Genomic DNA, 12401 nt, shown 5'->3' with positions numbered 1-12401 from the left:
GCTATGTTATACACTTACTGTATACGATCTCATTTAATTCATTACATGAGGGATTCTCTGTTTGCTAGACAAGGAAAGTAAAACTTGAAGAAGTTAAATCATTTATTTTTCCATAATATTTTTTAACTCAGGCATGTCTCACTTCAAAACTGAGGCTCCAAACCACCTCACTGAAAGACCTCTCTTTCTCCCTAAATTGATCCTTTTAGGAAATTCAGAGTGAAGATCGTTAACTGCTTTTTTTCATTTCACATCTCCAATATGTTAACAAGTCAAGCCTCAGTATACTTTGAAGAAGCAGAGAAAACATCTTTGAGTCAAAAGAAAGTGTTCTTTATCCTGGTCTTCACAGAGAAATCATTAAACCCGGTGGATTTTAAATCACTCCTGGGTAACCTAATCTTTAAAAATAACTTTAACCTGAATTTCTGCTCTAAAATAGCACCGAAAAAAAAGCAAGTGCATTTTTGTTGACCTCACCTTAAAAAGAATTGAGTGTTTGAGCTAGAAACCAAAGATTCAAGCTAAGGAGGTAACATGGTGAAAAGCAATATCCAGAGAAATATTAAAGCATGAAGACAAACTAAAAATGTGGGCATAAACGTCCCAACAGCTGTCTGGCTGAATAGCGCCCTTGAGAAGCACACAGACTGTTTGAAGCGTGAGGGTCAGATGTTGTTTTGATTGTAACACATGGTTCTTATTAAACTGAACATGGCCACACCTGCACGTCTGAAGCGTGTGGCTGGTCTATACGGCAGCCTATACGGACCTTTGGCTGCAGTGTACCACAAAGGAAAATGCCCAGAACTAATGACATGATTCGTTTTCAGCCAAGCAGAGTCATTATATCCCAACCCTGTCGCTTGCATTTCCAAACCCGTATGTGAGATAGAGGCTTAAATAACATTTACGTGTTACCGTCACAAAAGCGCCTCTGTGAGCTGGTCGGTCGTTTTAGCATTCTGACATTCTTAGTTTATGCCTTACGCCAAGCGGAGTGCCCCACACCCCCACAGCCCCTGCTTATCCACAGGCCTCGCCAGGGCATGCTGTTGTATAAAATATTGCTCTTCTCATTGTCATTTAGGGAGTCATAGCCTGAATTTTCAAATAAGTAATTCCAACGTGCGGTCTCCACCCACTTGTCAATCTCAGTCACGACCAGCGCCTGGCGCTGTGGGCTCGGCAGCCATGCAGGAGACCCTGAGTCCGCGAACTGCACCTTGCACAAGCCGTAGGCCACTCCTTCATTTTACTGCAAAATGAATGAATGAATGAATGAATGAATGCAAAAAATAAATATGGGCTGGGGATAGGCCAAATAATGGAAAATAAAAAGTGAAACTTGAGAACCAAGTACCACGTGGAGCTTCAACCCACTTGGAAATTAGTTTATTTGGAAGAAAACTAAGGCAGCAGCATTTCTTCCAGCTCCATCCCCATTGTATGCAATCCAAAAAAATAAAAATATTGTCCTCATCTCTAATCTGCAGAGGCCACACATGCTCAATTCTGCAGAATGTCATCCCCGATGGCCCGTCTGGGGCCATAATCTGCCTTCTCCCCTCGGAGCTGTTGGGCCTACGAAAGGTCTGCGCGAGCTCGCCTGGTGACTGGTGTGGGGAGCATCACTCACGCGGTGCTGACTGTGCGCCAGGCGCCATTCCTCACCAGATGCAGAAATGAAAGGGCAGAGAAGCTAGCACCTTGCCCAAAGCCACTCAGAATGATTACAGGCAGGATTTGAACCCCTCTTTGCCTTTCAAAGATATTTAGAAACATGGCTGGAGACCTGGAAGAGTTTCTTTAGCAATTCGTCCAGTTATGTATTTTTATTGCCGTTGTTACTAGAGGGATGTTTTTTTGCCATCTGTGCCGAAGGCCAGCGTTTATTTAATCTCTTCGTGTGAATTTATCTCTGGATCTCTCGCAGTGAACGTGTCATGAATCCCATTGCTCTACGTTACATTTATTCTCATTGGAATCTGAAGGGTTGGGTGGTTTGACCCAAGAAAGAAAAAAAAATAGTCTACAGGTAGATGAGGGTGGTGAAGCCTCATCCACACTGAGCTGGGCGTGCGCCTTTCTTGTGCAACAAATGCCACTTGTAAAGCACGGGAAAATGAAATCTCACGGGCCCTCCCACGACACAGTACCACAAGATTTTCTCCTTGCAGAAGAGAAAAGTGGTCTCTCAGAGATTCAAGGTGACCTTCCCTGCCTCTGGGAGAGTCAGGTGGAGAAGCAGCTTCTCTGTCTTGGCCACAACCCAGCCCAGAAGCGTTTTCAGAGAGCCCGCGACACCACCGGTCACCCTGCCTCTGGCTTCAGGCCCCTGCAAGGTGGCAAGGGGCATGTTCGTGCTTCAGACAGGGCCGACTCGGCCACTCAGCTCTAGGTAACTCTAATGGAAGATAACTTCTAAATTTCTATGTAACTGTGAATTAGCTAGCTGCCTCTCTTGCTGCTGTGGACTCCTATATGTGGGCTCCGGTTTGCAGTGTAAAGTTATAGCCAAATTCCATTTAAAAAACAACAACAAGAACAACCTTCCTTTGGCAGCATTTGGTTAGTATTTATCTCTGAAGAATGTGTAATTTCAGCTTAGAATGTTCTCATTTTTTAGGGAAAAAACAAACATTAGAGCTTCATCTAAATGAAAAACAAGGCACATGCAAATGCTACTTGTTTTCAGAAAAAAAGTTTTCATTATTACCCACAAAATCGCGACTTACTTTGCGACAACACTGAAATCTCTGAATCACAGTTAGTATTTACGCGACGTGACTTCTACTGGGAATTGGAGTCAGAGACTGGAGCCCCCAGCGGGCTGTCTGATAAACGAGGGAAGGGAAGGACATGTACCCAAGGCTCCTACCTAAGCTTTCCCACGGGAGAAAGAGCGGCTCCCAAGGAAGGTTCTGGTTAAAGCTGTAGCTTTCATAAAGCTCTCCAATGTCATGACTAAGGTGGACGCCAACACAGGAACCATGACTGATTGCCACCTTGCAATAGCATCTCGCAGCCCGGGTGCCATCAGCATTTCCAAGGAGCTGCACTTGTGGAGGGGCCTGGCTCCACCCCCCACTGCCTGTCACACCCCCGCATCTCCCACCAAATAAGACACCGCCTGGCAGCTCCCGACAGCAGAGTCAAATGAGAGAAAAATTACGTTTTATTCCACCCTTCACTTGGCTGGAGAGTATTACAGTCTTGAATTGAAGATAATTGCCTGTGAATGTCCCAGAACCATAGGATCTTTGAGTTGGAAGGAATCTTCCACAGCGTTTTCCAACTTCCCATCCACCACAGGGTTTACGTCTTAGAGCATCCCTCACAATTCACTCAGCCTTTGCTTGTCACTGTCCAGACGTGATTAATGAGTTCACTACTCTGCAAGGCAATTTGTTTTATTCTAATTACTGGAAATCTTTCAGACGATAATCTAAAAGCTAATTCAGTGTAAACATGCCCGTCTAATGCCAGCTCTTTCCTTTGGAAAAGCAGAGAATACAGAGTTCTCCTTTCATACATCGACCCTTCAACTCTATCCTCTAGACAGGTGGCCGGGGCGGGAGAGAGGAGGCAGGTGGTGACATCAGCCAACTGCTGCTCCTGTTTTTGTAAAGAAAGTTGCATTGGAATGAAGTCATACCCATTCTTTTGGCTACGACGGCAGAGTTGAGTAGTTGTGACAGAGACTTCATGGCCTGTAAACCTAAAATATTTACCATCTGATCCTTTAAAGAGAGTTTTCTTCCTCTGCTCAATCTCAAACAGTTTCTCAGACTTTCTGTGGTGAGTGGCTGGCTGTTGACTTTGTTTTGTTTTGTTTTTAATCTTCAGTGTGCCACTGGCCAAGATACTTTCGTAAAATTCAGTACAAATGAATTATTGGAAATATGAAATGAAAAAATAGTTACAGAAAATAGAAGCCTAAACTTTTTTATTATTAGACTCGACAGACACAAAATTGCGTTCCAATAATCAAAACAAATATAATGGAAAATAGAAAAGAATGATGAAATTCACATTTTTTATTGAAAGTGTACATTTGGCAATTATTATGAGGAATCATGATTGCACTCATAACTTTTTTATTGTTCAGCTTTTGTAACTAAACAAAAAGTCTACTTTGAAATAGCAGTTCCCCATATTAAATGCCTTTATTCAGACTTTGATCAAACTCTGTGACTATGAGTGTTCACAACAGCATTTCTTGTTTGTTATATAATTTAGGTTGTATTGACAACACTACTCCCAGGAAAAAAATCTATATCTAAAATTTTAGTTTCTTTGTTTTAATACCAGTCCTCCTAAAAAAAAGTCCAGTCTCACAGAGTATGTTAACTTTTGAAATCAAAAAAGAGATTTGAAAGTAATTTTTTAAAGTGTAGGGTATTTCTTTGTTATCTTTTTTTCAAAAGGAAATAACTATCGCTGTATTTTCAAAAGCCATCTTTAATCCTTCGCCACTGGCTAGTTCTTACAATTTTATTTCTATGAAACAATGGATCCTGTACATTATAAACTTTGAGTCATGGTAGATAAAGTCATCTTGAAATAGTGACTGCCGTTCAGTAAAACTAATCTACTGATCATGAACTTGGGTAGCACAGCCCTGCCAAATGGTGACAAATGTTTTAATGTTTCCTCTCGATGTCCGTGCTTATCTCACTGAAGACTGGTAGGTTTGGGGCCCAGAAGCCCCTTAACCACGGTTTGTGTAGCACTGCTCCGGAGTTTCTCATTTCTAAACCAAACGGTTAGGTTTTTCAATCATCTTTCACAGGAGGTTGTGGTTCCGAGATCCTCGGCCGTTCAGATTACTCATCTCTAGAAACACTCCTCTTCCCACGTGCCCCTTGACATGTGGCACTTAAAATCCAGGCTTCTGGTCATGCATCCTGAAGCTGGCGACTCCATTTGGTGGCTGTGTCACGTGATCAACTCACGTTAAGCTCAAGTCTACTACAACCCTCAAAGCGATGGATAGTAACTGCTGTTAAACCAAGTCTGTTCTATCCTGCACATCCTGTAGTTGATTTTTAAAGTTAGGGTCTTCATATTTCACTTTATGAAATGTCATCTTCTTAACAGACCATCTTTCAAATCTGTGAAGATCTTTCTGCATTTCCACATCACCTGTCTCCAACAATGATAATTAGTTTTTTCTTGCATTTTAAGGGTTATAGGGCATTTTCACATATACTCTCATTTGGTTCTATCGACAGACAATGCTACATGTGTACTATTATCATTTCCACTTTACAGCTGAGAAAAAAAAAAGGTGCCTTGCTCGAGATCCCTTAGTGAATTACTGTCTCATCTTCCCGTTTTAAAAACAAAGAGGTCTCTTGGCTCATCGACGTTATTCTTAAAACAGACATAACTTTGAGGCATCCTCCAGAGATCTCTCCCTAGTTGTTTTTGGTCCTTTTATCTGCCCTTTTGTGAATTTACTGAACCAGTTACTAACGAAACTCTGTAGCATCCAACATGGGAGGCCGTCTCAGCCACAGTCATGTTGGGAGAGCTTTTGTCAGTTCCTTGGCCAAAATCCAGACACTGTATGTCCATTTTCATGATGTACTAAACCATTGAGATAGGAGAATTAAGTTAGTTTGGTGTTTCTTTTTCTCATAAATCTGACTCCTCTTAAAGATTTCCACTTTGCATTTCTAAATATTCATTGAAGCTAAAACTGATGAAGTCTGATGACTTCTTAACCAACAAGCACACTTCCACAATTATTATTGGGTAGTCTGCTGCCTGAGACATGCTGGGTCCTGAGTGAAGAGAGAAGTTAAAGTCTAACGCAGTGTGTTTTCTGTACTGTGGATCATGGCCAATTGATGGGTTGTTAGATGACTATTTTTTTTTAAAAAAAGGAAGCAGACTAAATTATATTATAAAATATCAGAGTGAAATAAGTCAGACAGGGAAGGACAAATATCATATAATTTCACTTATATGTGGAATTAAAAAAAAAAACATATAAACAAACAAAACTGAGGCTCAAAGGGTGGCGGGGGGGATGGATGAAAAAGGCAGAGGGGAATGAGAGGCACAAACTTCCCATTATAAAATACGTAAGTCGTGGGGAAGTCATACACAGCCCAGGGAAAACAGTCAACAATATCATAACTTCATGCAGTGACAGATGGTTACTAAACTTATCGTGACCAGACTGTAAAGTATATAAATGTTGAATCACTGTCATATACTTGAAACTGACATACTTTAATAAAAAAATATCAGAGTCCAAACAAGGATAATAGCATGAATTTGTTTTGTTTGTTTGTTTAGCATAATATGTATGAGTGCCTTGAGTTGTGATGGAAAACGCATTTCTCATTGCACATCACAAACAATACTTTAAAAGATCCTTCGCTAGAGGAAAATGAAGATACGGAATGGGTCAATACTCTTTGGGATGTACTATGATAATTGTATGTGTAAGGAGCTAAAGGAGAATGGGGGTTTTTTCTTTTGTTTTGTTTTTGTATATTCTTGCTTTAATTTTCATTGGTTTGTTTTGGTTTAAACCCTCTAAATACTGAAAAATTTCCCTGAACTGTCTGCCTGTTTTTCCAAGAGTTCACCACTTTTCACATGCCTTGGTTGGGTTGTAAATATCTTCCTGATGCCCAGAGCGAATATAATAAACTCTCAGAGCCTAGCAGACAGGGGCAGGCTTTCCATTCCCAGTCCTCAGTGCCCAGCTTGGCATCTTTTCTTGACCAAAATAAAGGAGTCCTTATCCAACTAGTATGTGATTTACTAGCATCGGTAACCTAGCTTGGACTAGCTTGACAGAGCTCATTGGAACCAACACTAAATAGTGTAGTTTCTATTTTAAAATATCTATGGTTTCTTTAAAAGCATATACTTTTACCTTCTCAAAAACTATTTGCCAAAAGGGCTTTTTCAGAACGTTTACTTAATATCGACTTCCCCTCACTAGTTTCCTGAAATGTGATATGAAAATGCAGAACTCAACCTTCAACCCATTATGGTGCCTGATATATAATGACCCTCAGATGTTGGACGTTGTTGTATCAATCACAGGGAAAAGGAAGGAGAAAATGCTACAAAGAAGTATAATTTGGAGTCATCATCCCAGAGTCATGTTTCTTCCACTTATGCAAGTTTTAAAACACTTTTGCCAAGGCTTTGTACAACTTTTAAAACTCAAAGCGAATTCCCCACTGTGACCCCAAAGCCATGCAATTCTCTGTTAGTGCCTTGGTTTTGTACTTTCCTCCACCCTATACTTGAATTTAAATTTGTCATTTAGTCCAACCCATCTGATCTAGATTTTCAAGAAATAAACAAGAATGAGGACATCCCAGCATTTACTGACTGAGCATCTGTTTACTTTCCCTTGAAAACAGACTAAATTGCAACGTTAAGGTGGATAAATACATTATTTCATTTAATCCGCCCAGGGAACCCATGAGGCGGGGCCTGTTTTTAGACCCATTTTATAAGTGATAGAAACCTTGGAGAGAGTAAGCAACTTGTTTACAGTCACATAAGCATTGAGTGGCACTACTAGAATTGAACTTGGGTCTTAGAACCAGATGCCAACGTAAAATAAAGTAAACTGAACTCCCCTAACAAAAAATGATTGAGCAGTTACTATGAACAAAAAATGATTGAGCAGTTACTATGAACTTGGCTCTGGATGTAAGGATGAATAAAACAGAAACACAGGCCTTACTCTTGATAAGCTTACCTGTAATGATTGAAAGCCCCGTAGTGTGGTGGGAGCTGGCATTGTCCTGAGAGTATGTGTGACAGTAAAGGGCTAATCCAGATGCTACAGGAGTGCAGGGAAGACAGTGGTCGTTGCTTAGAGCTGTCGGAGAAGGTGTCAAAAAGAATGTGAGCCGAGTACCCAAGAAGGGTCCAGTGTCAAGGAAGGACATTCTCAACAGCGGGCCATGTAAACATCCTTTTAGGTTCTTAATCCTATACAGAGCTGGGTGTTGGGGGATGGTCGTGGCCCCTGGGCAGAGTACAGGGACATGGGGTGAGGTGCAGCTGCAATGGGGCAAGAAAAACAAGTACATTGCATTCGGGGTGAAGGGCGCCGAGAGCCACACTGAAGACGGTTTTAGGAAGGCCGAGGGAAGCTGACGGCTTTTAAGCTGGAAAATGATGGGATCGTATCGGGATTGCACTGGGGAAAGCTGTCGAGACAGGGAAAACACTGGAGATAAGGAGTCCAGCCAGGTTTCGACTGTAAAGGACCCCGACAGAGGTGCCAAAGGCCTGCGCAAAGAGGGCAAGAGCAAAGATACAAATGAAGGTTCAGATTCGAAAAATCACCTGAGTTGGGCCTCGGTCATGTGGGTGGCGAGGAGGAGGAAGGAGCCGATGACTCAGTTCATCCTAGAAGGAAGTTATCATTTATACCCTAGCAGAGCAGCCTGGATGGGACTGTCCTCAGCTCACCATCTCTAGAAGGGCTGCCGAGTTTCTATTTACAGGAATTCAGTAGATAATGTTGCTGTTAATTTACACAGGGAATGGATGGTGAGAATCATGTTGGGGAGTCTCACATAAGGGGTGTCAGCTCTGAGATATGTTGACTTTGAGGATCGGGAGAAAGAAGCTGGAAATAGGTCCTGGGGCTCAGAGAAGAGGCTTCAGAAAAGAAGTGCCTTTCATGGCAGGATTAATTAAGTTTCTGCGTGAGGAAGAGAACCACGGGTGTTTTAGATTTAGACTGTCCAGTCAGATGGTAATTACACCATCTTTGTGATCCGTGGAGGAAAACAGAGAGGAAGGAGCCATTCGGAGGCTATGACAGTTCAGAGGAAGAAAACATGGCAGGTTGGGAGGAGATGCTCTAGCCACCTGGGAGGCAGAGGGTGTGCGGGGCGGTGGGTGACGGTGGGAGCCGTAGGGAAGGTACCCAAGGGACCCAGAGGGCGTGTGAACGGAGTGGGGGAGGGAGCTCTGGGCCTGCGCGACCCCGGCGACCCGTTTCATCCCAGCCACCTGTCAATGCGCGTTCTCGTCGATGTTTTTCAGGGTGACGACTCGGACGAAGAAAACCTCTGCATCAGTAACAAATGGACTTTCCAAAGGACCAGCCGCCGGTGGTCTCGCGTGGACGACCTCCACACGCCGTTCCCCGCGGGGGACGTCAGGATGAGGAACACGACCAGCAGTGAAAGTGTCCTCACGGACCTGAGCGAGCCCGAGGTCTGCTCCGTGCACAGCGAGAGCAGCGGCGGCAGCGACGGCCGCGGCGCGCCGGGCGGCCAGGGCGCGGGCGAGGCGTGCGACTGCCCGGGGCAGGACTGCGGCGACAGCCCGGGCGCGCTGGACGGCAGCCCCGCGCCGCCCCCCAGGGACGTCCTCGGCTGCGCTTTCCCCGCCAAGAATGAGAAACCCAGCAGGGCCAGAGCCAAATCGTTTTTGAAGCGCATGGAGACGCTCCGGGGGAAGGGGGCAGCGGGCAGGCCCAAGGGGCCGGGGCGGACGGGCGGCCTGGCCATCAGCGGCCCGGTGCTGCAGCAGGAGCCGGAGGCCGTCAAGGCCATGCAGTGCGTGCGGATTCCCAACGGAGAGCTCCGGAGCGCGCGCCCGGCTGCGGGCACCCCGGGGCCCCCGTGCGCCAGCGGGCGGGGCGGCCCGTGGGAGCACAGCGGCGGGGCGCCGGGCGCGCCCGGCCCGAAGGAACGCAAGTGCCAGGAGGCCAGCAAGCGCGGGGGCATGTACCTGGAAGACCTGGATGTGCTGGCGGGGACCGCGCTGCGCGAGGCAGGCGACGAGAACCACACGCAGGAGTATCATTCCCAGGAGAACCTGGTGGTGCACGTGCCTAAGGACCACAAGCCAGGCACGTTCCCCAAGGCCCTGTCTATCGAAAGCCTGTCGCCGACGGACAACAGCAACGGGGTGAACTGGAGGACGGGTAGCATCTCCCTGGGCAGACAGCAGGGCCCTGGCCCCAGGGAGCCTGGGCTCATGGCGTCCTGCCACAGAGCGAGTCGAGTCAGTATCTACGACAACGTCCCGGGCTCCCATCTGTACGCCAGCACCGGAGACCTTCTGGACTTGGAGAAGGACGATCTCTTCCCTCACTTAGACGACATCCTGCACCACGTCAGCGGGCTCCAGGAGGTGGTGGATGACTGGTCCAAGAACGTCTTGCCTGAGCTGCAGACGCACGACGCCTTGGTGGGGAAACCTGGCCCGTGCCCGTTCTCATCCCCTAATCAGATCACCCTCGATTTCGAAGGCAACTCTGTCTCCGAGGGGCGGACAACACCCAGCGACGTGGAGAGAGACGGAACCTCGCTTAACGAGTCGGAGGCCGCTGGCGTCAGAGAAAGGAGAGATTCCGGCGTCGGCGCCTCCCTGACCAGGCCGAACAGGTTGGTGGCGTGATTTTCTGAAATGATATTGAATCCACTTCATGATAATCCATCTCTTTATTTAACAAACATTTAGAGAATGGGTACCAAATGCCTGTTCTTCGTGATATATGTGGCTAACGGTCATCTGAACAGATGTCTTTTGTTCAGTTAATATGGTGATCGAATCCATGTTAACTCTCATTCATTTCTCTGAGTGTTTACCCTTAATTCAATCTTAGTTTTATTCAAAAAAAAAAAAAAATTGAGCTTATATAGCAAGGCACTGTAGAGTATCACTGATGACAGGCCCAGGGCCTGTACACAGGTGTTTCCCATGACCTTGAGACAGTATTCATTAAAAGCTCTCTACCCCAAATGTTAAACTTTTTAAAAAATTCTGTGAGAAAATTCTGAAATCTAAGGTGTGTATTTTATAAGTTTATTTTGGCTTTAAAACGCCAATTACAAAGTACATAAAAGCTGTTTTACAAATACCGTTTCAGAAGCACCCTAGAAAAATATCCCTGGGCAGGGCTAGCTCGTAGAAAGAGTAATAACGTGTGTGCTGCTGGGTTTCTAGTTGAGGCAGTGATGTCTCTTGGGACTCACTGACGTGTCATCACTTCGGGACTGCTTCATCTGTGCTTGTCACCTTGAGGCTCCGTCTTAACACCAAAGAAGAGAGTACAGAGCCAGGAGGGCAAAGCGAAAATATTCTACAACTACCAAACATTTGAAATCTCTCGCTTCTCTCTGTCTCTCTGTCTCTCTTCCCATCTGTCTATCTGTCTGTGTGTCTGTGTCTGTGTGTCTCTCTCTCTCTCTCTCTCTCTCTCACACACACACACACACACACACACACACACACGTACACAGTCTCAGCTGCTTTCAACACTGGGAATGAATTTAGGAATAAACAAATAAAACGTACTATGCAACTCATTTAAATCTATTGAACCAGATAATGATTCTTTTCCAGGTTTATCAGACTTGGAAATAAATCGTTTCTTAGGTCTGTTCTGTACATTCGTGTCTTCTGTTCCATTTACTTTGTGATTTTTTGTGGCTCAGAAACTATTTTGATTAGCTACTTAAAAAATTAGTGACCTCCTGTGTTCCCCGGTACCATGGCCACTTTGTGACTGCATCTCTGACGGTCGGTCTTTCTGGTAAAGGCGACTCCGATGGAACAGCTTCCAGCTCTCCCACCAGCCCCAGCCGTCCACCGCGTCGCCCCACATCAGCAACCAGACGGCCGGCCAGCTGAACCTGCTCCAGCGCTTCTCCCTGCTTCGCCTCACGGCCATCATGGAGAGACACTCCATGTCCAACAAACATGGCTGGACGTGGTACGTAGCCCATTCTGCACGTTCGCTTGGGAGTCCGTCGTTTGTCCTAGAGCTAAGTGTGCGATTGCAAAGGCTTCCGTATTTGGTTTCTGATTTCCAAAGAACCCTTTCGTCGCCCTCACTACTGACCTCCTGAAAATAATGCCCAGAGTCCTGCCTTTTCGTCCGCCTCCTGGGCTGCCTCAGCGGGGCAGGGGGAGGGGGGCAGCCTGCAGGAAGCACGGTGTTATTTGTAGCTCTCTGCTGGTATTCAGGGAAGACAGTCAGCCTCCAAGAAAGACAAAAGACAAGTAAAGGGTGATTAACTATGAACAGAAGAATTAAAAATAAACTCATCATAAATAATTCTGGCCATCTGCAAGGAAACATCTGTCATTTGTACCTTCAGGCCAACGCAGGGCTTGACACTCAGACCGCTGATTCATTCAAAGAGCATTTAGTTCTTCAAGTCCATGTCCACTTTTATTTCACTAGCAGATCAAAACAAGACCGTGTAGTCAAACCTTTGTAATAGGGACTGACTAAAGCGTACGTTGGAATTCGAATGTGGACCTATTTCAGATGATTTGGTGGATTTGAAAAAAGATGAAATGCGTCACTAATTGTCCCATGGTGCATGTTATATATGTAAAAGAATTGGCAATGCTTTTATTAAAAAAAACATTTTAGA

At 45.2% G+C, this 12401-nt stretch overlaps 1 protein-coding gene across 7 annotated transcripts in view; it reads left to right on the top strand.

Annotated features, from left to right (window-relative positions):
* Window positions 1-12401, top strand: part of STARD13 (StAR related lipid transfer domain containing 13) — a 468661-nt gene that overhangs the window by 433711 nt on the left and 22549 nt on the right. For all 7 annotated transcript variants that reach the window (XM_036228476.1, XM_036228474.1, XM_016118938.2 and 4 more), the window contains 2 exons: window positions 9049-10400; window positions 11558-11731. In XM_036228476.1, the coding sequence (XP_036084369.1) occupies window positions 9049-10400; window positions 11558-11731 (1526 nt within the window). The remainder of the gene's footprint in view (window positions 1-9048; window positions 10401-11557; window positions 11732-12401) is intronic.

Source organism: Rousettus aegyptiacus, unplaced genomic scaffold (assembly GCF_014176215.1).
Source record: "Rousettus aegyptiacus isolate mRouAeg1 unplaced genomic scaffold, mRouAeg1.p scaffold_m13_p_11, whole genome shotgun sequence".
Classification (NCBI taxonomy): domain Eukaryota; kingdom Metazoa; phylum Chordata; class Mammalia; order Chiroptera; family Pteropodidae; genus Rousettus; species Rousettus aegyptiacus.
Note: the sequence above shows the minus strand (reverse complement) of the source record. Positions and strands in the feature narration are given on the sequence as shown.